The 25,186-nt window shown below is 48.9% G+C and overlaps 1 protein-coding gene across 1 annotated transcript in view; it reads right to left on the bottom strand.

Moving 5' to 3' along the window:
• Positions 1-25,186, bottom strand: part of LOC307056443 (F-actin-monooxygenase MICAL2-like) — a gene marked incomplete at its 5' end in the record, with an annotated part of 94,666 nt that overhangs the window by 35,235 nt on the left and 34,245 nt on the right. The window contains 9 exons of the mRNA XM_079709239.1: positions 593-683; positions 1,321-1,447; positions 2,298-2,413; positions 3,580-3,837; positions 8,157-8,257; positions 12,037-12,192; positions 15,797-15,898; positions 17,503-17,619; positions 21,509-21,716. Coding sequence (XP_079565365.1) covers positions 593-683; positions 1,321-1,447; positions 2,298-2,413; positions 3,580-3,837; positions 8,157-8,257; positions 12,037-12,192; positions 15,797-15,898; positions 17,503-17,619; positions 21,509-21,716 — 1,276 coding nt within the window. The remainder of the gene's footprint in view (positions 1-592; positions 684-1,320; positions 1,448-2,297; positions 2,414-3,579; positions 3,838-8,156; positions 8,258-12,036; positions 12,193-15,796; positions 15,899-17,502; positions 17,620-21,508; positions 21,717-25,186) is intronic.

The following is a 25,186-nucleotide window of genomic DNA, read 5'->3' as shown; positions in this document are numbered from 1 at the left end:
GTTTATTAAAGGCTGGCAGCAGCAGGGCGTGTGGGTGTGGAAGGCAGGGAGGAGTGGCTGCTGAGGCCGAGTTTGCCCGATGGCAGGCAGGATGCAAGGTCTGGGCAGGCAGTGGAAGCCAGGTGTGTCTTTAAGCAGGATGGTGACCTGAGCACAGCTGGGTGGATGCTGGGAAGCTGGTCATTTAATCATCCTTTCCCTCCACACTGAGCACCAGCCTTGTGCACAGCACTGTGCCAGGCCCTGGAAGACCAGGAAAAGAGTGAAGCACATGGAGCTTGTTATCTAGCTGGGGAGACAAGACTCCTCATACTGGAAACAACAGGAAAAGAAAAGCAAGTCCCAGGGAAGTCAGTCCGGTTCACTTTAATGTGTCAAGCGCTCGCCTCTAACCCACACAGTGATCCTATGGTTGGTATTGTCCTTGTCCCGGTTTTACAGATGAGGAAACTGAAGTGCAGAGAGCAGAGGCACCTGGCCAAGGTCATGCAGCTCACTGGATCAGAGCCAGGCTGGCTGCAGGGCCTGTGCCCCAGTGGCCACCCAGCAGGCCTCCTCCCTGCAAAGCTGGGGTCCCAGGAGGGCCACTTACCCCGCCTGGAGAGGCTGATGGATCTCCTCACTGAGCCCAGCCTCTCGAGAGGGCACTGGTGCAACTCTTTAGTGATGTACAAATGCTTCACCTAGGAGCGAGAGAGGACACACAGCTGTCTGCTAGTTTTCCCCCAAACCCTAGTCGTTGCAGGGCTGCTGGACCCACCCCACCCTCTCATCGACACTGGCTGCCCTTTTCCTCTCTCGCCGAAGGACATGACCTTCAGCAAGGGAACCAGCAACTTGAGACAGAGCTGCGGGTCTGTCATCCACCCAAACGTGGGGGAACTCGAGTGTGAATACATGTAATTGGCTGATTTTTAAAATTCACACCATTCTTTGTGCTATTGACTGAAGAGGTCAGAGCTTGTGTGACTCTAAGTCGATGGGAGAAAAAATAGACTCTAGGACCTCGGATGGAAAGAACTTGGTATTTGATCAAGTAGATTATTTGAGAGAGAGATGCTCAGTGACAAATAAACATACGTAAATACATGTACATATGTGGACACACACTTACATGTGTTCTAGTTCTCTCCTGTTGGCTAGAGAGATGCTGACTCTACTTTACTCTGTGGCTTTCCCAAAGAGAGGAACTGGCCTCACCTTTGGGCCAAGAGGCAATGGCGGCCTGGGTCCCAAGGATGTGCCAAGATTTTAGGTGACCCCCCACTTCTCACCGCTCAGTGCCTGGTGACCCACACAGGACTCCAGGTAAGGCCTCACCTGATGGGGCCTGACGCAGTTTGAGTTGAGGTTTGGGTACCGCGTCCCCGGGTCCAACGTGTACTGCTCAAAGTTCTTGTTGATGTTCTCTGGGGTCGTTTGAGGTAACAGCCGGTAAAGACTTTCTCTGGAGGAAGGCAGGGCAGAGAGGTCAAGGATTGCTCTTGCAGCCTCCGGCCTTCTCTCCACTCCTCCCCTCCACCCGCCTTCCCCTGCTCCCAAGAGCTTCTTAGATCTGTGTTTGCATAACCCTTCCCAGCAATGCCTGGCCCTCCTGGTTCTCGAGATCTGCAAAGCGGGGGAGGGTCAACACGGTCAAGGGGAAGCAGGAGGGACCCTAGGAGGTGGTGAGGCTGGCGTCCTCCCCGGGGCAGAGGGCAGGGACTCAGAGCTGGCAGCCCAGAGACCTGCGGTTTTGCTCTAACTGCCACTCAGCCACGCTGCCTCCTGTGGCTGGTCCCCCACGACCACAGGTCTCCACACCCAAGACCAGCAGGGGCCCGTCCCCACCCGCCAGCCCTGACTTATCCTGGTCCACCAGCTGTCACAGCCACGTGGCCAGCAGCAGGGGTCTGGGAGGAAGCCCAGGATCTCAGCAGCAGAAGAGGCCTGGGAGGTGAGAGCACCCAGCCCCCAACAGAGTGAGACTCGGTGCTGCAATGGAAGCTTCCCCTAAACCTCTTCTGGCTCCTCGGTGCCTCAGCAGTGCCAAGAACCCCAACTTCAGGGCCGCCCTGGATGAAGATTTCTCTTTGGCATCCAGGGCTTAAGGGCCTGGCACCCACGGAAAGTCACTGGGGGAGGTAGATCATGACAGAGAACGTTTCCTTGGGGACCCCAATGATGAAATCAGGCCACATGTGGGAAGGCAGATGAGAGGGGGCAGAGGCTCCAGGTTCATCCAGCCTCACTCCCTCTCCTGCCTGAGTTTTGACCCGGCCCTGCCTCCAGCTGAGGGTCCTGCTGTTAATACTCACCTTTCAGCCAGCAGCTCCAGGCGAGGAGTGCCCTGGTCCCAGCTCTTCACCATCCACGCCGTGTCAAAGGCTGCCAGGAAGCCGCGGGCACAGCCGGTGCCCATCGGCCAGAACGGCTGCAAAGGGCACATGCAAAGTTCTAGTTGATTCCAGTGATCCCCAGACTGCCATCCCATTCTATCCAGCACTTGGTGTTTGCCAGGCCTGTGCGAGGCACTGGGGGGACAGAGAGGTGACAGGCAGCCCACTGGGACTCACCACATTCACCAAGAGCTGTAGCACAAAGTCACATGCAAGGGTGCTATGACAGGGAACAGCAAAATTGCTTTGGGGGCTCAAAAAGGCAGAGGCAAAACCTCCCTGAGGGAGGGAGATAGAAATCAAGGAATGCTTCAGGGAAGAGTTGCATTTGTGCTGATTTTAAAGAATGAATAGGATTCTGATCTTGATCCGTTCAGAACAGTGTGGGCGAAGGCTTGGTGGCGGGAAAATGACGGAGCCGGATGGAAAAACAGCCCGTCTGGTTTGGGTGCAGCAGAGAGCACGGGCGGGGAGTACCGGGAGAGAGAAAGCTGGGAGGGAGGATTGGGGCAGAAGCAGGGAGGGTGCTGAGTGCTTAAGCAAGGAGCTTAGGTTAGAGTCCGCACACAGTGGTGAGCAAGCATTGATTCACCAAGCTAAGTTCTAACTAAACTGTTCCATGTGCACCCAAAGCGTGAAATTTGATGCTAACTTCAGATAAATACATCAACATTTTTTGGTCAGTGCTTACACTAAGATAAAAATTTACCCTTTCTGAAATCATTCATTTAATGTAAGAATCCTAGCATCTGTAGATTTTCTGGGAAGAATTTTGAGCAGGGAGGCCATGGACTTTGGGGCCCACACTCCTTTCTTGCTCCTATTCGAACTCGATGCTGAAAGACCACAGAAATCCACCCAGAGGATGAAGAAGTCTCCAACCAGCTGTGGATCTGCATGCTCTGGGAAGGATGGCCTGACCCCGGGCTGCTTAATTTTGTACTTAAACCGAGAAGTCAGCCCAGAAAAACCCAGAGGAGCAAGAGAAAGTGTTCCTGCCTGTATTACAGGCAGAATTGATCCCCCTAAATTTCGTCAAAGGTCAGGCTCTGAGGCCAGGACGGGCTCGGCAGAGTCCCGCCAGTTGGCTGAGAGCCTGTCCTTCCCTTGGGCTGCAGGACAGCAGATGCTGACAGTTAGAATAGCAATGTGGGGATCTGTCTTCCAGCAGGAATGAGGGGGCTCCAAAAGCAGGCGGTACCTCAAGCAAGCTGTCGCCCACCAGGGCCACGAGCAGCTGGTGTGACTGTCGTTCGCGCACCAGGGCTGCATTCTCGGAGGCGTACATGGAGGTGAAATCGAACATGGCCACGTCGGGTTGTCCGTAATGGTTCATGGCAAAGTCTAAAGACGGCAGCTGGTAATTGGTGGCGAAGTCTGCAGCTTCGCGTGCATAGGAAAGCAGGTTGTCCTGGTTCACATTCTCTGCACACAGCAGCATCTCTGTGTCAATATAGTCCTGGGAGAAAGAACAAGAGCACAGTGTAACAACCTGCCCCTCCAAAGGGCAAGGAGTCATACCTACTTCTTTGTAAAAGGACATGGAACGGATTTGCAGAGAGGCTAATCAAAACAGAAATAGAAAATCGGGGCCAAGGAAATAAAGAGGAACCAAATCAGCCATCTGTGAACGTTAACAGAGTTATGATTAAGCATCAAATTTGGCTTTGAGCTTCCTGGCATCCAAGGCAAAAGGGAAATGTGATATATTACAGGGCTTTCCTTATCAGAAAGAAGGAAGCATATAAATTCCTAGGGGAGGAAATTTTTTCCTGGCACTAAATTCTAAAAGAACTGTCTGACATAGGAATTTTGACAGGGAACATGGTGTTGTCATGAACAGTGTACTCAGTAATGATCCTGCAGCAAATATAGAAGCATGTTTCATATGGCTGGTTCTTGTGATAACTTTCAGTGAAACTAAAAGACAAAAGAGCAAATGAGTAAGACTGATTTTATAACGGACTAAGCTAAGCTAATGTGGTCCAGAAATGCTGCGGCTGGCGGTCAAACAAGTCCGAAAAAGAAATGGGTAATTGGCATAACTCTCAAACTTTCTCTCCACGATCAGTTATCCCTTTTCTCAACAGGCTGGGGGCTCCTTGGGGCTCTGCTTTGCTCTTACAGTGTTAATTGTTACACTTCCCTGCTGGGAGGTAGAGAACCCTGAGCTTAGAGGGCTAGTATATCCACCCCGGAGGGACACTGGCAGTGAACTATAGGATGTCTCCCAGAGTCCAATCTGCTCATTGTGTGGCTATAGAAACTAAAAGACTATCTTTCCCAAAAGGTGACACAGAAAATGCAAATCCCTTGGGGCAGGGGGCAGGGACTAGTGTATAAGACCAACACAGGCCTTGGGTCAGTGAGATCAACAGGTCAAATTCCATCTCTGTTTACTGACTGCATAAATTTGGGCACGTTATTGAACTTTTCTAAGTCTCCGTATTCTCACTTGTAAAATTTGAATTTGTAAAATGAGACTAACAAAATCTACTCCCTATATAGGACCACATGAGGACTGAATGAGACCGTGGACACGACTCCTTAGCCCAAAGCCTAGGAATTGGGAAGTTCTCATCGATTGGGAATTCCTGTCCCTAATAAATCATGATGGCACAAACCACACCATATGGTGAAGTGATCCCAGACCCACTGAGGGCAGCAGCAAGGGCATTTAGAAAGGTCTAAGAAGGCACATCCTCAACTAAAAACAGTGACCTACTGTGGCAATTTTCCCAACAGCCATGATTTCCCAGAAATTCTAACATTTCCACATCCAAGCCACGTCAACTAAATGGAACCCAGCGTTGGTCCGAGAGCCCTTTGTCAGGTCATGGCGTCCAGGCTGGAGCTCCTATTATTCGCTTTCCTTTCTCATACCTATTCTTACATCACATAATCACTCTCCTTCTTGAAGGTGTGGAAGAGTGAATGGAGAGATCTCAAAAATACCCCCTCTTCAAAACATGCCACAACAACCCTTGCGGAGGACCGGGTGATGGATGAATGTGGACACCGTATGATGAAGGCGGCACCTGGTGCTGAAACCACACGCAGGACTGTGGGGACCTGGCCAAGGGGCAGACCCCCCGGCTGTGCCAGGATGACAGGCACCTGGCCCAGGGCTGCTGGGAGGAGCCATAGGGCCTTGCAGGGCAGGAGGTTCCAGGTGAGCGGGCAGATGGCAGAACAGACTTGTAGGGAACAGATGATAACAAGGATGAGAAAGAAGAAGTGGGATCAGGGCTGTAATAAAGTGGGCAGAGCTGAGGAAGGAGCGCTAAATGAAGATAAAGGCAGGGGGCGAATTTGGACCTCATTTTGCACAGGCCCAGGGAACTGAAGAGAGGCTGGGTCCTAGACGGAGGTGGGGAAGGAGAGAGGGAAGCAGTCAACATGAGAGAAGGGTGGGGAATCCAACAGGAAGACTAGTCACCCCAAGTGAAAAGCTGGAAAGAAGTGGTAGACCAGAAGAGAAGGTCAGACAATGTCTGTTCACTGCTTCAAATGAGGGTGGACTCGGCATTGAGAGACCAGCTGTGATGTGTATACATCCACCTCACACACCTGGCAACTAAGCTCCCTCCTACTGAGGTAAGACCAAGCCTGTGTGTGCATAGACCAGCAGAGGTAGGGGCCAGGAAGGACGGACACAGCTGGGAGCCCAGAGGCAGGGTTTCCTGAGAGAAACTTTACTCTCCCTTCAGTAGTCATAGAAAGAGGCCCAGAGATCAGCAGGAATAGATGGGGAAGCAGGTCAGTCAGTCATTCAACAAACATTCAGTCAGCACCTTGTGCATCTCGAGGAAGATGCTGACCCATACAGGGACAGGAAAACAGGGGACTTGCCATTCCTCTGGGAGCGAGAGAAGAATGGTAATTTAAGTAGCTCGGGGTAGACGGGTCAGCTCCCAGCTTATGCAAATGCTATAGAGCTTGGCTGGACACCTGGAGACTCAAGCCAGGGCTCCTGAACCAAATGGTGTCCAGTTCTCCCATGTCCAGCCGTGGCCTCCAATTTCTAGAGTTCATGCCTTATACCTGAGGGCCCTCTGCACCAGCTCAGCTGATACTCCCAGATTCTCTGAGGGAGAAGGAAGGCCTTGATGAGGACAACTGTGGGCCTGGGATCTGCTCCCAGCTCCTGCAGTAATTATGGGACCAGAGCGAGGGGCTCCCACCCACCTGTGCCATGACACAGAGCCTGAGAGGGGAGCACGGAGGGGCTTTGACAACTGCCAAAAAATCAAGTCACCAGGAACAACATGTTGTGGCCAGGACAAATACCCTGGGATGACCTGGGGGAACCTTAGCATCTCAGCAGGCCGGAGTACTCAGCCAGTGAAATAGGAACCCCAAGTCAAACGTGGCCTGACTTTCCAGGGGTGGGATAAACAAGAGTCTCCCTAGACCCTCCCCTGCAAAGGTACCCTCTGCGCCTGCACCCTGGACCCCAAACAGTCCTTCACTATCTGACACAGGCATCCCATCAGGGGAGGTAACTTAGGGAGGGACACTCGTGGAACAGAGGGAAAATGGGGACATGGCCTCACCTCTCCCAGATCGGGTCAGCAGTGGGGCACCAGATGTTGAAACCCACCGCTCGCACATCTGCTGACTGTGCTAAGTAGGCTTCATTCAACCCCAGCCCCGCCCCCCCACCAATTCCCAGCCTTCTGTCCAGCAGCTCGGCCTCTCAGCAAAGCCCTGAGCTGATGTGGAGGAGGCCCAGGGGAGGGCTGGGTTACTGAAGCTGCCCAGCCGGCTGCCAGGACAAGCTGGCGTGAGGATAGGCACATTCTTCTCTGACAAGCAGCAATGAATGGTCACCGTGCTGCCTGGGCTACAGGCCGACAACCCAAGAGCAGGCTGACCTTGGACTGCATGATCCTTATCTGAAGGGTACAGCAGCAGCGGCAGCTGTAGGAACAGGGTCTCTGGAGGGGTTGAAACCTGACCAAAGAAGGTGCCAGCCTGGTGCTGGCCACTCCATGTGCTCCTTCCTTGCAGCCCTGCTCTCTGTATAAGCATGAAGGTGCAAAGGCAGGAAGCAGAGGCCAGGAAGCCAGCAGGACAAAAAAGCAAGTGTCCAAACCAGGCAGAGAAGTTATGGAGGGAATCTACCAACTTGCTACATGCCAAGCGCTCTGTATATGTTTTAAAATTTATTCCTCTGAACAATCCTTTTAGATAGAAACTATTATTCCTATTCTGCAGACAAGAAGACTGAGGTTCAGAGAAGGCAAACAGCTTAGTCACAGTCCTGAGTTAATACGTGGCAGAGCGAAGATTCAACTTGAGTCTTCTTGACTGCAACAGGGCTTTCCCCCATACCATGACAAGGGGGCCGCAGCGTGAAATTCACAAGTGAAACTGCCTGGATCCCACTAGGACAAGGAGCCCCCATCTGCCTCCAAAGTATGTGTGTGACCTCCCAGAAAAGGAGGCAGGGATGAGACACTTGAAAGGAAAAGACTCAGCTGATCTCTCAGTGGTTAAGAACCCACACTAACACCTGGGTAAGAATTTCAGCATTTCCCCCTCCCGCACCAGCCCAGCTCTCTGCAGAAACACCTCTGCCTCTATTGTTCGTGTGGGCTCCTCCATCCAACACTCATGCACCACCAAGGAGAAGGGCGTGGTGGATGGTGGTCCCTTCCCTCTTCCCCCCATTACTCAGTTTCTGGCAGGATGACATCTGCTCCCACACTCACTGACGCTGCCAGCCCAGGTCACAAAGGGAAAGACAGGACATCATAGCCAAGCGATACGTACATTAATGATGACACCTTTGTCAAGCAAGCTCTGCTTCTTGGCAGTCATGACGAAATAGTGGGTGCAGTCCTTGTAGTAAACAATGTTCTCAAGATCAATCCCTGAAAAGAGAAGGTTCATGGACTCAGTATTATTTCCTTAGCGCCTACTGTATGTCAGGAGCCCTGCTTTGCCTCATTACAGGTCTCACTATTTACCTGCAGAATATTGGTGTTAGACAAGTTTTTAAGACATACAGGGCGAGCAAAGATAAGATCAAGTGCCAGAATTTACCCTAGTCACCACAGCTAGCTTTCACAGTCCCACAAAGATAGTATTTCTTGGGCTTCCCTGGTGGCGCAGTGGTTGAGAGTCTGCCTGCCGACGCAGGGGACACGGGTTCGTGTCCCGGTCCGGGAAGATCCCACACACTGCGGAGCGGCTGGGCCCGTAAGCCATGGCCGCTGAGCCTGCGCGTCCAGAGCCTGTGCTCCGCAACGGGAGAGGCCACGACAGTGAGAGGCCCACGTACTGCAAAAATAAAAAGATACTATTTCTTTTCTTTTTAAATTGAGATATAACATTGTGTAAGTTTAAGGTGTACAACATGTTGATTTGAGACATTTACTTTTAAAACATTTTTTATACTAATTATTTTTATTTTTTTATTTATTTAGTTTTGGCTGCGTTGGGTCTTCGTTGCTATGAGCAGGCTTTCTCTAGTTGCAGCGAGTGGGGACTGCTCTTTGTTGCTGTGTGCAGGCTTCTCATTGCGGTGGCTTCTCTTACTGCTAAGCACAGGCTCTAGGCACGCGGGCTCAGTAGTTGTGGCGCATGGGCTTCATTGCTCTGCGGCATGTGGGATCTTCCTGGGCCAGGGCTCCTACCCATGTCACCTGCATTGGCAGGCAGATTCTTAACCACTGCGCTATATATTGCAATATGATTAAGCCACTGTTTTTCTTTTTTTTCTTTTTAATAAATTTATTTATTTATTTAATTAGTTTTGGCTGCATTGGGTCTTGTGCACAGGCTTCTCATTGCGGTGGCTTCTCTTGTTGCGCAGCAGGGCTCTAGGCCAGGCGGGCTTCAGCAGTTGTGGTTCATAAGCTCTAGAGCACAGGCTCAGTAGTTGTAGCGCACGGATTTAGTTGCTCTGTGGCATGTGGGATCTTCCCAGACCAGGGCCCGAACCCGTGTCCACTGCATTTGCAGGCGGATTCTTAACCACCTCGCCACCAGGGAAGTCTCCTAGCCACTGTTTCTTTTAAAACTCATAAAGCCCTTTGGGACTGTAGACCAGTGTTTCCAAGTCACAGCTGAGTATGTGCTGCAGGAAGGCACAGTGCTATCTGTGGCGTGGCAGCTAAGTGGCAACAGAACCAGGATTTGAACCTCAGCCTGTCTGATTCCAAGTCCCATCCACCGTTTCCTCCATGTGACCAGAGATGCAAAGAGCTGTGTGAATTCTCCAAGGACTGCTAAGGCACATTTCCACCATCCCCCTGTTATGTGTGAAAACCCAGGTGTCCTGGTAGAAAAACTCAATCAGAGGACTGGGTTGTATCTTTCTGTGCTTTCCACCAATTGCAAAAGACTTTATAGACTAGGTTTCTGCCTTTAAAACAATGCCATAAGATGACAGCTTAGCTCAGTGTTTATCAAAGTAGGATCCTTAGGCAGCAGCGGCAGCAGCATCACCTAAGGACTTACTAGAAATGCAAATAACTGGAGCCCGACCCCAGGCCTACAGAATGGGAAACTCTGGGGGTCTGGCCTGCAATCTGTGCTCAAACAGGCCTTACAGGTGATTCTGATTCACACTCAAGTTTGAGAACCACTGGTTTGGTTTCTTTGGAGAGAAAGGAACAGATGCAAGGCAACTTATCAGCAGTTATCACAGAGGCTGCTGGCTAACCATGGAAACCCCTTTATGACCGTTAAATAGGAAACAGCCATCAATGCACAGGGCCCCCCAGAGGATGCGAGGAAATACTCTCATTCTGTGAGGGGCATTGTTGTCGAACAATGGCCAAAGGTGATGACCTTTGCAAAGTGCAAAGGAAGCTCATTGAAACATTTGGAAAAACAAACTTGATGTTCTGTCATAATTTATATTTGGTGGTTTATTTAAGCATTTATTTTCTTGGTTTTTGAGGGGAAGAGAGGGCTGGAGAATTCTTAAATCATTCAAAAGGACATAATATGCTGGAAGGAAATACCTTTTTTTGTTTTTTATAAAATAATGCCACCATAGTGACACTCAGAGGGTCATGCAGTGGACACACATTGCTGTGGCCAGTAAGAAGCAGAGTCTGGCTCAATAACTAATCCCATTCCTAGAAAGCTATCTTACGGAAATAATCCAAAAGAAGTAGTTTTATTGGTAACAGTAAATAACTGAAAGGTTTAAATCAGAAGTCTGCAAACTTTTTCCGTAAAGGGCCAGAGAGTAAATATTTTGGGCTTTGTAGGCCATCCAGTCTGTGTCGAAAGCCCTCATGGCATCAAGGTAAACAAACCGGCCTGGCTGCATTCTAATAAACCTCTATTTATGGACTATAAAATTTGAATTTCATAAATTTTCAATTTGTCCCCAAAATTTCTTCTTTTGATTTTTCTGCAGCCATTCAAAATATATTAAAAACCATTCTTAGCTTGAAGGCAATACAAAAACACATGGTAGATTTGCCAACCCCTGGTTTAAATGCTTCAGCAGTGGGTGACAATATATCCACTTCAAGAGCTATTCCAACAAACCTGACCATCAGTAGGACTGGGCACAATGGACAGTATTTAAAATGTGATGCTGAATGAGAAAAGGAGAATAACAGGATTGACACTATGGTAAAAGCTCTAGCCATGTAAAAAGTAAGGAGGCAGGTGGAAAATTACCGAAAAGGACTACATGAAAATGAGGACTGTTCCTGTGCTAGGTGGTGCTGGGTGTTAATAATTTATTTTTAGTACAAAACTTCTATTTAACATTGTTACACTGCCTTTTCAAGGAGAAATATATATATTTCCAAATCAGGTTAAAAGAAAGGGAAAAAATCTGAAATTTACTTAATTGGAAGCAGGAATTTCATCCCTCTTTGCTCTCACCCTGCTTTATTTTTTCTCCACTATCCTTATAGACCACCTAACATGTTATTTGATTATTAATGGTCCCTCCACAACCCACAGAATATAAGCTCCGAGAGAGGGGGTTTGCTTGTTTTGCCCACTGCTCTATCTCACACCCTTGAACAGCATTTGGCACATAGTAGGTGTTCAATAAATATCTGTTGAGTAAATGAACGAATCCCTTCTTTATTCAAGTCCCATGGTTTGGGGACAACTGATGCCCCTGGGTGAGTGTCATGCCCCACCCCCCGGCATCCCTGACTGTTCCTGAGGGAAAGGGCAGTGGGTGCACTGATAAAAGCACCTATGCTTCTCAGGGACCACCCACAGTTTACTGGCTCCCCGTCAGAGTGCTCCGGGATCTCCACATTGGCGTCGGGCCTAGATCCACCAGCCTGCATTAGGATGGTTTCCGTGGCTCTCCCTCCCTAGACAAGGAGCCACACTATTGGGAGGGTACCGTGTCAACCTCGACTGTGTATCCCATGACATTGAGTGTGGGCATTCAATGGGCACTCAGTAAATGTCTCCTGAGTAAATAAATGTTTTTCTATTTTCATGTACAACATCTAGAACTTTCCCTCAAGAATCCCTCTTGTCCCCGAAGGAATCCTGCCCATCATTAATCCTAAAGAGAAATCCCTGCTTCCACTTTATCAGCGTGAGTCTCCTGTTCCCAAGAACTGGGAAAGCTGAGTGCCCTCCTCCCTCAACCCCTGTGTGCCACAGAGAAGCATGGACAATGGCCTGGTTTGGAGCAAGGTGAGGGTCCCACCTGTTTCTTCTTTAAGATCCTGAAAAAATTTCTGATTGAAGATGAAAGCCACGCCGCTAATCTCTTCCACCTTGGCCTCAGCTGTGCTGTTTCTGTTTATGAAGTTGGCGGTGATCGCAATAGCCAGCTTCCCACGGAATTCTTTTCTTCTGAACCCTGTGGGAGGAAGAGGGGAAAATTGGGTCTTTCTTCTGGATTTGGTGTGAAAACTGGAAAAGATTACTGAGAAAGCTATTCTCAGATGGCCGACAGGCCAGTGAAACCAGAATTTTGGATCTAGAGAACAGGGGGCTGGCAGAAATGCTGAGGTTTGTCCCCGAGGAGAAAACCCGCTGGAGGCCTTTCAAAGTCAGTGGGACTTTTTCCTTTTCTAAAATCTATAGGACCAATTATCCTGGTTAGGCTTCCACAAACAAAAGGCTAAACTGTGCTTCTTCAATGGGCAATCACAGGGCTCATCCTTTAGAGGATGTGTTAGGCATTGCTGCAAGGTAGTCTCATGAAAGACCCATCTGCACTTTAAACTTATACAATTGAAACTACGTTGTCAGCATTTCTCATGGTTTTTTTTTTCCCCCCTTTGAACAGTAGAATTACGAGATTGAATTCCTGTGCAACAGAGATTTTAACAAATTTTCTTTCTACCTCCAGTCCATAGTGACTGGCACTTAGTACACAGTCAATAAATGTATAATGAATAGATGGAATTCTAACTTGCAATTATTTTAGTTCAGTGATTAATCGAGGTTCTTACAGTTTTCAATGGTATACATTGAAATCGCTTTTTAATGGCCGTAAGAATTCTGCACCCAATTACAATATGGGTTTTTTTTTCCTCCCACGCCGACAGGCAATTCCAGGACAGCAGCTGGGTGCCCTACACTTCAACTCAATTCTGACACTATCTACTCAGAGATGGCATCAGATCCCACAGGTTAAGGGCTCAGTCCCACCAGACTGCCCCCCACTTCAAATGCCAATTATAAGTCCATGTTGTCACCTGTGCTTCTGACTAACCAGCTATAGATTGTAGGTTCAAGGACTCCCTCCTTGGATTTAATTTTCTAGAGTGGCTCTCAGAACTCAGAGAACATCTTACTTCCTAAACAACTCGGGAACAGCCAGTTGGAAGAGATGCTTAGAACAAGTTACGGGGAAAGGGCGTGGAGCTTTTACGCCCTCTCCAAACAACCTGTTCACCAACCCGGAAACTCTCCACACCGTCTCCTTTGGGTTTTTGTGGAGGCTTCATTACAGATGCCGGATTGATTAAATCACTGGCCATTGGTGACTGAACTCAATCTCCAGCCCCTCTCCCCTCCCAGGAGGTCAGAGGGTGGGACTGAAAGTTCCAACCCTCTAATCACTTGTTTGGCTCCCCAGGCAACCAGTCCCCTCCCTTCCTTAGGTGCTTTCCAAAACTCTCTTCATTAACATAAACTCGGTGTGAAAAGGAGCTTGTAATGAATAACAAGACACCCATTTCACCCTTATGGCTCTGAATTGATTTCAGGAACCACGGACAAGAGGCCAAATATCATAACAAAAAATGCTCCTATTTGCCCTTATGGCTCAGGAAATTCCAAGGGTTTGGGTGGCTGTGCCAGAAAGGGGACAAAGACCAAATATAATTGCCCAATTATAAACCACACTGTCACAGGCAGTTACACAGAGGATCACAAGCAGGTGGTCCCATTTCAGTGGACCACCTCCTCCTAATCCCCTTTCTTTTTAGCATCTGTCTTTTCCTGTAGTCCTGAACCTCCCCTCCACCCCAGGTACTGCTGTTTACTTTGCTTAATGCAAGGCATTTGTCTTGCTAGCAGACAGAACCTGTCTTCAGCACCTGTGGGAATTCCCCTCACATTGGCTTACCAGACACTGAAGCCTCTTGGCAATTCCCAAACTTCTTTGTCAAAAATCCCTTTGACTAAAAACCTTGGGTTGGGATTCCCTGGTGACGCAGTGGTTAAGAATCCGTCTGCCAACGCAGGGGACATGGGTTCGAGCCCTGGTCCAGGAAGATCCCACATGCCACGGAGCAACTAAGCCCGTGCACCACAACTACTGAGCCTGTGCTCTAGAGCCCGTGAGCCACAATTACTGACCCTGTGTGCCACAACTGCTAAAGCCTGCGTGCCTAGAGCCCGTGCTCCGCAACAAGAAGCCACTGCTATGAGAAGCCCACACACCGAAATGGAGAGTAGCCCCCGCTCGCCATGACTAGAGAAAGCCCGCGCGCAGCAACGAAGACCCAACACAGCCAAAAATAAAATAAATGAAATAAATAAATAAATAAAACCCTTGGGTTTCTATTCATTACTCCCTCATTTTGGTTCTTCATTAGACCTTTGTGGAAATGGTCAAAATGGTCACTAGTCTCCAGTATCTAACTGGGGTGATTTTGCCCCCCAGGGGCATTTGGCCAAGTGTGGAAACGGTTCTGGTCGCCACAACTGAGGGTGCCGCTAAGCATCCTACAATGCACAGGACAGTCCCCAACACAAAAACTGGCCCCCAATTGCCAATAGTGCCCATTGAGAGCCCTGCTCTAGTCTGCTTACCTGGTCCTCAGTTGCTCAAGTGGTTCTCCCCCTTCCTGCCCTGCTTTTCATGTTCACAAAATATCAAACCATCCCTCAAGCTGAGCATGGATCCTGGATTTTTATATTCACACTTACAGTTTTCTCAAACCGTCAGAATGGGCTCAAAAATTCTAACAGTACAGCATTCAGGTTGGCAGCTTAAAATTTTTTTGTTTGACATCCGTTATTGATTGCTCGGGGCGAGGGAGTGGGTATGGAAGTGAAGAAAGAGGAAAGGAGCAGCGGGTGTATAGCAGGTGGGAAGTGCCTCAGCTAGGCAGACTACGCATCCTGAGTTCTGTGAGATCAGCCCTAGTTTAGGGAGGGTGTTCTGTCCTCAGAGAAGGTGTCCTCCCCAGCAGACATCTGCAGCCTGCAGCCCTTGAGCAGGACAAGCTCAAAAAGCAGACCTGTCCCCAGCCCAAGAGATGCCATGTGGGACCACTTTGTCCTCAACCCAGGGTCTTAAATTAGTACAGCTGGCGCAAATTAGTATAACCTGTGCACCAATTAACCTTGGGGCTGGGTGGAGGTAATTGAAGGCGTTTCTCAGCAATGGCATTTCTTCCTCTCTCAGCCTGACTAGATTCTTCCCTAAAAACATGTTAATGCTTCCAAATTTAGAAGTAAAGAGGCACTGTTTTGTTCTTTGACAGTTTGGGCAAAACTTATCTTACTGCCCAGTGGTGAGCATGCTTTAAAGTTATGAGAAGAGATGGGGTCCTCCTTCTGGGGTATTATACTTCACAGTAAACCAGTACCATGAAGAGTATGAAAATGGTTCTCTTAGTTGGAAGAAGTATGAAAGTGCTTAGTTAGCACCATGGTTTTCACACTGGCAGATGCTCAGTAAATGTATGTTGATTTTTTCTTTTAATTTCCATGGTACTTTTCTTTTATAAAATATTTTTACATTTTCCCGGCCCTTATAGCAATGTGCTGAGAGGTTCTATTATCCATATTTTATAGTTGGGAAAACAGAGGTTCAGAAGGAATTAAAGGCTGTTCTCTAAACACTCAGCCTCAGGCACAGCAGGGCAGTCTGGCCTTCTATCAAGACCCCCATCCAGCTTTGGCACCTGCCATCCTGCCCCCCTTCTCCACACCCTTGCTGATATACCCTTTCCCACTCCCATCCCTCCATCCTCAGCCCCAGGAAGAAGAAGAGTCTTCACCTTCCAGCGTGTTCCTGCGGCCATCGGCTCCAATGATGACATCAAACTCAAACTCTGACAGAGAGTGGTCTGCAGGGAGAAATTCTGCCCGCCAGCCAATTTCTGCCAGGACAGAAAAATGAGATGAGTTGGCAGTGAGAGATGGCAGGACAGAGTGATTACACGCCCTCTGTGTTGGTCGTGAGAAATGGATAATGCCACAGGTACGGGCACCCCAGACAGAGGCTCCGGCGGAAAGACCCAAGCTGTCCAGATTCACACTTGAATTTGGAGTCCTTCTGGCTTTAGCTTCAGTTCAATCCAGGACAAGGTAAACCAGCAGTGCTAACTCCACGCCTGGTTTTACTGGTTTCTATAAAGGGTGGGAGTCTATCCTAACGATCCTCACACCAGTCTCACTTGCACCTTATTTATCTCAACAGGTTCTACCACGTTCTCTCTGTATCCCCCCATTCCTTGGTCCCCTCCCATTGCTAAACAGAACTAAAAGCTTGTGCAGGGTATAATGAAACCAGCGTGAATTACTACTTTATTATGCTCAAACGTTCTTGTTGGGCAATACACAGTCTTTTCTGAAACCATTTTCAGGTGCAATCTTGCTGGTTACCCATAATTAGGATTTAACACCCACTAGGGGTCTGGGAAAGGTTAAGAGCACACAGGTCTCAAAGTTAAATTACAGCTGTTGTCCTGCCGCAAAAGCCAACTAACATCTCCCCTAAATTCTCAGTATTCTGGGCAGAGGATGGGAGAAATCAAAGTTGTAACCTGCATGTGAAACTATGAGGTCCCTGACATGAAGCTGGACCAAAAACTGAAAGCCCGGCCCAGCAGCAGAAGAGTTTGATAGTAAGTAAGATGCAGAAGCATCATGAACAAGCTCTCTGACCACGATACATATAAAAGATCAGAATTTATATAAATATACTAATAGGAACAACAGATGAATTACTAAATAAGACATACCTACAATGGGTGAATTTTGTGGTTTGTAAATTATTCTTCAATAAAGCTTAAAAATATTATATACTAAATAATATTTTAAACATTTATTTCATATTTGCTCTAGAAACTTCACTTTCTTTACTGGATTTTAAAATATCATGTGGGTATAATAAGTGTATCCACATATCTATGTGTGTATACACACAGCTTGAAGAGTACTGCGAATGAACTTTATCAGACAACCGAATCTGTCTTTTTCCTACTTACTACTTAGACTTCATCTGTCAAACTACTGCCTCGTAGTGACAGGGTAACCAAATTACATGTTAAATACTTAATAATAAATCCCCTGGGAGCTGAAGAGCAAAGCTCAAGTGACAGCAATGGTCCACAAAGGTAAAATATCCTTTGATGAAATTATGCCAAACAGCTCTCAATAAGAATAACCTTGGGCTTCCCTGGTGGCGTGGTGGTTGAGAGTCCGCCTGCCGATGCAGGGGACATGGGTTCGTGCCCCAGTCTGGAAGGATCCCACATGCCACGGAGCGGCTGGGCCCGTGAGCCATGGCTGCTGAGCCTGCGCGTCCGGAGCCTGTGCTCCGCAGCGGGAGAAGCCACAACAGTGAGAGGCCCGCGTACCACAAAAAAAAAAAAAAAAAAAAAAAAGAATAACCTTAACAGGAACATCCTCTAGAAGCTGCAAATATGATTTCCGTTTTGCAATATCTGATTTCTAGACTGAAAGGAAAATTATACTGTACTTTGATTTTCTTGATCTTCAGGAGGCTCTAGAACCTTCACGAACTCCACATTCACGTGGATTTCAACCCCCAATATCAAGGCCACCTTGAACAGGATGAGCTGCAACTGACGAATACCTGAGGGGAAGAGATAAACTGTCAGTAGCAATGTCTGAGTGTCTCCTGTATACAAAACACTGTATTATCACTGCTCAATGATTTCTGAGCATAGCAATATAGAGGCATGCCTCATTTTATTGCACTTTGCTTTACTGCAGTTCCCAGATATTACATTTTTTACAAATTGAAGGTTTATGGTAACCCTGAATCAAAGCAAGTACTCCCAGTGTCATTTTTCCAACAGCATTTGCTCATTTTGTATCTCTGTGTCACATTTTGGCAATTCTAGCAATATTTCAAACTTTTTCATTATTATTGTGTTTGTTATGGTGATCTGTTATCAGTGATCTTTGATGTTACTATTACAAGAAGATTACAACTCACTGAAGGCTCAGATGATGGTTAGCATTTTTCAGCAATAAAGCATTTAAAGTTAAGGTATTTACATTGTTTTTTAGACATAATTCTGTTATGCGTATACACTGAAAAGACTATAGTATAGTGTAAATATCACTTTTATATGCACTGTAATTCATGTAACTCGCTTTATTGGGATATTCGCTTTATTGCGATGGTCTAGAACTGAACCTGCAATTTCTCCAAGGTATGCCTGTACCAATAACGATCATTACTGAACACTAATTATGTGCTAAGCACTCTGTGTTTTCTCATTTAACCCTTACAGTGCTTTCTCATTTAACCCTTACAGTGGCCTTTCTGGGTAATTATTCTCATTTTATTTTTTTTCTAATGAAAATAAATTTTTTTTTCTGGCTTGCAGGATCTTAGTTCCCCAACCAGAGATTGAACCCGGGCCCTTAGCAGTGAAAACGTGGAGTCCTAACCACTGGTCGCCAGGGAATTCTCTATTCTCATTTTAGAGATGAGAAATTAAGGCTCAACAAGCCTAAGTGACTTGTGCAAGCTCACACAGGAGCAAAACTGGAATGTGGACACAGATCTGTTTCCGAGACTGTGCTCTAGCTGTTAGGTAATCCTATAATGATGGTGGCTCTCTCTTTCCTGCCTCCTTCCTGAACTGGGCTGTGGGTTTGATAAAATGAAGATGGAAAGAGGCGTAAACAGAGAGACAGCAAAGAGCCAATACGTAAAGTCAGAGAGCAAACGGCTCACCCTGTCGGGGACTCTACCTAAGCTCTCAGCCATCCAGGGTAAGGGGTGGGGTGGTGGCTCCTCCCCACAAAGCTGGGCTCATGGTTTCCCACCTCCTACCCACTCTCCTAAACTCCCCCAAGGAGTGGCTCCTTGTTTCTCTATTTTGTTCCTGCCATTGAGCACAAATGGGCATGCCTTCAAATACATTTCTGAGAGCATAAAGTTTCAAATTATCTCTGGGTCCCTCTGTATTTTGTGGGCTTTGCTCATTTAACATTTATTGAACAGCTACCATGTGCCAGGTGCCATGCTAGGCCCAGGAGACATGGAACACTGTCTAACAGAGGAAACAGGCGTAAACAGAATGGGGCAGGGCCTGGGGGCTGGGGGCAAGCTGGGTTGCAGAACAGGCCCTGAGCTGCAGTCCTGAAAGCCAAGGGAGGAGGGACCAAGACACCAGATCCCATGGAGAGATTAAGAAAAATGAAGACTACAGGAGGCCAGGGCACAGGAGGTTGGGAAGCTTCTGGAATTTCTTTAGCACAGTAGCGGGAAGAAATCAGACCACAATGGAAGGTGGCATGAGTAGAAAGTATAAGCAAAGTCTATGTTGCCTCTTTCTAGAATAAACAATTTGAGATGAAGAAAAGTAATGGGCTCTATCAGAGGACTGGAGGGCAGTGTGAGGTAAGGGCAGGTGAAAGGAGGGAAGGAAAGCAAGAGGGCCTAGAGTTGGAGAGGAAGTGGTCAGCTCGGCCTCTGGCCTTGGGGTGAGAGGAAGGAATGGGTACTGGGGAGAGGCGAGGGCAGGAGGAAGGAGAGGGGGCTGGGATGGGGAGTGCCCGTCAGCACTGGGAACTGGAGGAGGATGCTGACACAGGACAAGTGGGGAATTGCGGAGCAGTGCCAAGGACCAGGTCACAGCTGGGGCTGGAGACCACGGTCAGGCTGAAAGGAAGCCGATCAGCTGGGGCTTAAAGAACCCAACTCACCTCCTGCCTGGAAACAGGCCGTGGGGGAGGCCTGGTCTCTCCTCATAGTTTCAACGTTCTTAGTCTGTCTGGTTTTGGCGCCCAGTAGGTGCTCAATAAATTCTCCCTGCCTCTCTTCTCGCAGGTATTAGAGCTGCCCTTGACCATGATCACTCTGAACGTGTGAATCTCCGTTCCAGAGTCCTGCCAGTGCTTCTGCATGCTGGCATATTTCCAAGGACTAGGGGTTAAATGGGGGCCCCATTAATGAGGCAGTGAGGGGCCCCCGGCCGTCGAGGCAGCCTGGCAGCCTGGGACCTCCCGAGACCTCCTGATGCCCAGCTCTACCTCTCAGCAAGGCTCGATGGGAAAGTGGTGCATAATGTTGTCATCCTAAATTGGTACCAAGATACATTCTTCTGTGGGTGGTAAGGAATATCTGGAAAGCTGACACTGCAGCTTTCTGGGCAAATCCAAATTTCTTTCCAGTGGACTCTTGGAATTTTCTCATCCCAGAGTGGGAACAAACCCTGGGCCACTGCTGGTAAGTTCTTCTGTATCTGACTGAATTACACCCTGTCTGGCTGATAATTCTCTCCAGTTGTTCCCGCCCTAACCCTACACCCTTTTCCCATCAGTGCCTGTCCTCATAAGAACATGGCTCTCAGGGTTCTCCTTCCACTCACTGGTTGAGAGACTGCAGCTCTGAATTAATTCTGGTTTAGGGATCCCGACTGCTTCTTGCTCACTGTACCCCACTGAATGCAAAGCACTTTCTGAGCACCTACAACCTGCCAGGCACAGAGACAGCACGTTTCACACATGAGGTCTCATTTAATCCTCTCAGCCCTCCTGGTAGGCAGGCATCAATCACATTTAGGGGAGACAAAACTGGGGCTGGAAGAAGATAAAGAATCTGAGCCAAGTCACACAGAAAATGGACAAGACAGATTTTGGACCCAAATCTATTCAAACGCTTGAACTCTCTTTAACTTCCCTTTTATGAGTCATGATTGCTGTATAGAAAATGGCTCAAGACCTCCTCCCTGCAAGGGAGGGAGGCTGCTCTTCCAAAGCCTGTCTGCACAGATCTTGCCTCGAGAGACCCAGGCTAAGTAACGTCAGAGCGGGAGGCCTCGGTGCTCACCTTGCCCCACCTAAGCATTCAGGGATGGCCCGGTACCTGAAATCCACGTTCCCAATTCCCTTTCTTTTCTGGATGAACCCCCTTCACAATGGCCTCTCTCTTTTTAGAGTTCAAGGAAACCTGGTACAGGATCTGTCAATGGTGGCATTCCTCTGTTCTAAAACCTGCCCTGGTTCCCCAAACAGGCAACACGGTGTCCCAACTCCTTTACCCAAGAGGTCCCTGACAACCTGGCCCATTGAATGGTTTTATGTGGCTCCCTCTTCTGAGCTCCTTTAGCAAGTCCGACTGCTCTGTTAAAGCACATTTTATTATTGACAGAATCTCAGTGAGTTCTCTGAGGGTGCAGACTGTTACTTACCTCTGCCTCTGTTTCCCATATTTCATTAATTCATTCAAAAGAAGTCTATTGAGCATCTACTATGTGTCAAGTACTCTTTTATGCCCTGGAGATACTCTGGTGAATGAGACATACCATGATCCCTGGCCTCATAGTGCTTCCAGCCTAGTGGGGCACAGCACAGGGCCTGGAATTAAATGTCTGCCAGTTGGATGTGTGGAGCCCCCAGAGACCTGCAAGATGAAATATCCTAGGGTCTCCACAATGTGGAGAAATACCCCACCCAGGGTCAGCCCCCTCCCCACATGGGGTGTCACCAGTGGCTCCACTCACTGATATGGTCGATGGAGCCGGCACAGAACTTCCCATAGAACTTCTTGGCTCCCAGGCCTCGCAGGTCATGGATGGTGAAAGGCCAGAGGTGCAGCACGTTGTTCCGGGAGAAGGTGTCCCTCTTCTCCACCACGACCACTTTGGCCCCCAGGTAGGCAAGTTCAATGGCAGTGCGCAAACCACATGGTCCTCCTCCAATGATGAGACACTGCAGAGGGGAGAGAGGAGAGAGGCATTCAGCAACCTCTAACCTTGTAGACACAAGCCCCTAGTCAGCAGCGTAACTGGGGAGCAAACCCCCATCCACCCAAATCAACCAGTGAGTGCAAACCGAGCACCTGTCAGGACCCGCCATTCATCCATCCGATGTACATTACCTGTGGGCCTACCACACACCAGGCACTGTGCCAAACCCCGTGAGGGACACAGAGGTAAAAGGATTTGGGGGAGGCACAGTAAGATACACGTGAGGTTCAGAGTTAAACTGAACTGGGCTTAAATCCCAGCTCTGGCATTTAACCTCTTAGTTCAAGGTGGATGGAGAGAAGGATACTTTGGGGGAAATGAGAGAAAAGAGACAAGGATTGGTCTGGAACTAGACGCTGAGAGTCTGAAATGTCAAGTGAAGGAGTATGGTCTTGGCCCTGTAGGCACTGGGGCCGTGTGGGCAGAGGTGACAAAACAGGATTCTGTTCAACTCCCATGCTAGGTCTCAGTGGACCCTGTCACGCTGAACAAGACAAGGGTCCTTCCCCAAGGAAGCTACAGCCACTTAGGAAAGAAGAGAAGACACATAATGACCTACCGAACTAGTTACACTGGGCAAAAGTCCTTCCATTCAAATGAAATCTTATGTGCAGCACCAATCCAATAAAAACGGGAAAATGGTGATATTCTGGCTGAGAGACATCCCCATGCAGCAGCCTGCCCTACTCCCAGGCAATTCCTGAACCACCTTCAAGAGGCAGGAGTTCAACTAGGGGGTCTAACTAACTGGGGATACCCCAGCAAAGTCACAGGGAAGGAGATCTGCATCCACACCCCACTGCTTGACATTGCACAGGCATCTGGAAACATCCCTTCTGCTTGGGATCAAAACTTATCTTAAAAAAATGCATTCCCCTTCCCCTAGCTATATTCCATCATCCAGTTATCACTCATCTGGGGCCTCCAGACTCCCAGAGGGGAACTGCAAATAAGCATATCAGAAGCTCCCACACCACAATCAGTGTGGCTTACTTGTTTGAACCTCCCAGAGAGTTGGTGGAAACTCTGTTAGGGGAAATGAAGTCACCACTGAGATACAATTCACTCCAGAGACAGGGAGCGGGTATGCAAATCCTTTTGCTTCCTTTCTGGTTGGAGCTGACTGCAGAGAACCAACTCCCCCAAGCCCAGCTTCCCTCTTTATCTCACACCCCAAACAGCTCCTCTGGCTCAGACATAGCCAGACCATGACGGGCATTTCAAAGCAAGACTCCAAACCCCGACACTCTGAGGTTGGCTTCGGGGTTAAGTCTAGATTCACTGCATTTCTTTGCAGTTAGCGCATCTTTTCCCGTTTGCTGAGTTCGGTCACTCCCGGGCCAGGGATGGAGTGGGGTGGGAGGATGTGGGGTGAAGAAGGGCAGGAAGGGAGCCCTCCTGCATCCTTCTATCATCTACCAGGCCTGACCCAGCACCGCTCCCGGGGCCAGGCAGGGGATCCCATTCCCACCAGCTGGGGGGCTGCTGTACATTTCTCACGCAAACAGTAGCTGGCGTACCATTTCTGACCCTCCCAGCTAAACCTGAAATCCCACTGATGAAAGCTCAGTTTTCCCACCACCCTGGGCGCCCGCTCATACTTCGGGCCTGAAATTTCAGAGACGCCAGTCATACCCAAAGCAAATACCAATGGGCCTAATTACATAAAGGGAGAAAATTCGGTACAGATGTTATCAAGACAGGAGAGAGGGCTTGTTGGCCGAGGCCAGGCCCGTTCCTCTAGGAGCACACTTGTTATGATTAACATGGGAACTCGGAGTTCTGACAAGAAGCCGAAAACCGCGGCTGCTACGTGCCTGGGCAGAAGAGCGGGCGAGAAGAGGGCTCCCCTGGCCTGCCCATAGTTGATGCTCTGGATGGTGAGCATAGTGCAAACAGACCACGAATGCAAAGCGTTGTGATAACTCAACCCAAAGGAACTCTCCACCTTTCCCAGACGCATCCGGGCTTCACTGCTAAGGACTCGGTGCCAAGTCACAAAAATTTTTCATTAAAACTCAGCCCTGAGGCCGAGCCCCAAATTAGATTATACATTCCTCCCACAGGCCCTGTCCTTAGCGCTACCCCAGAACTAAGCTCCACGTGCTATAATTATCTGCATCTGATTCCCAGGCCAGTGTAAAAGCTCCTCAAAAGCTGCCCCCGTGTCCAGTACAGGGCCTGGCACACAGGAGGCCTCAGTAAAGAACTGATGGATGAATGAACTTCCCACACCCTCACGGCCCACCCAGTTCTTGCTGTCCATCTGTAACCAGGATGTTCGGTTCATGTCAGCTAGGGTTTATGTCTGCATTTCCCACCCAGGCTGGGGGAGCTGGAGTCTGCCAAGGCCACCAGGATCACGGATGTCAGCAGATCTGTGTGCTCAGGCGACATAGATTTATTACGCAGTGGGGAGCAGGGCAGACCCAACACCAGCAGGAAGTCCGCTGTATAGATAAGCTTGGCAGTGCTTAGACCACCTCCACATTCATGGAGAGAGACAAGCACCACATGGAAAGATCATCTATTTATCAAAGGGTGGGAAGAGGCGATGAGGGGCCTCACCCACTGTCAAGGCACAGGGCTGGGGCAGCCCCAGCTCACACAGGACCCCTGTGCTCTCCCAGGGGAGCCCCACAAGCACTACCCACTTCTTGGTGGCACGGTGCATCTTCCAACCCCTAAGTGGGTAGGTGTGCTGGGACTGGTGCCAGGAATGCTAGAAGGATCGGTCCCCGGAGGGAGCCGCTGAGCGGAGCAGGGGCTAAGCCAGGGTTAGCCGTCTGGAGGCTTGATTTCCACTTCTGAATTCTGCCTCCAGTTTTCTTGGGGGCTCCGTGTGCAGACAGCCCAGTGGGGTGGGGCAGAGAAAGCCAGCACTTGCAGGCAGCAGGCAGACCAGGGTCTGCCATTCACAAGCTCACTCACCCAGGCTCTGCGCCTCACTGAAAAGGATGATTATAGGATCTAAACTGTACCACACTCAGCACTTTCTACTTGCGAGGCACTGTCCTAATCATTTCATGTATTTCATCCTTCCAACTGCCCTATATATGAGATAAATGTCATCACCATCTCCACTTTGTACGTGAGGATACTGAGGCATCGAAAAGTTAAGCAACTTGCTCCAGGTACTGTTATTACCCCCATATTTGAGCTAAGCAATGGAGGCAACAGAGGGTCAGAAATTGCTCCAAGGTGGGTCACCTAATGAGGAAGTGGTCAAGTTTGGACACGAACCCAGGCAGTGTGGGTCCAAAGCCTGTGCTCTGAACTACTTGTCTGACCGTGAGGATAGACCGCAGGGGGTGTGGTCAGGATGAAGGGAGGCCAGTTTTCCCTCCTTCCCTGCACCCAGCACACGTGGGCCTCCTGAACGGAGCTGTGTTCAGTCTGAGTGCACAGGGCCTCTGCATGGAAGGCCTGAGC

This window comes from Hyperoodon ampullatus (assembly GCF_949752795.1).
Source record: "Hyperoodon ampullatus genome assembly, chromosome: 7".
In the NCBI taxonomy this organism is placed as follows: Eukaryota; Metazoa; Chordata; class Mammalia; order Artiodactyla; family Ziphiidae; genus Hyperoodon; species Hyperoodon ampullatus.
Note: the sequence above shows the minus strand (reverse complement) of the source record. Positions and strands in the feature narration are given on the sequence as shown.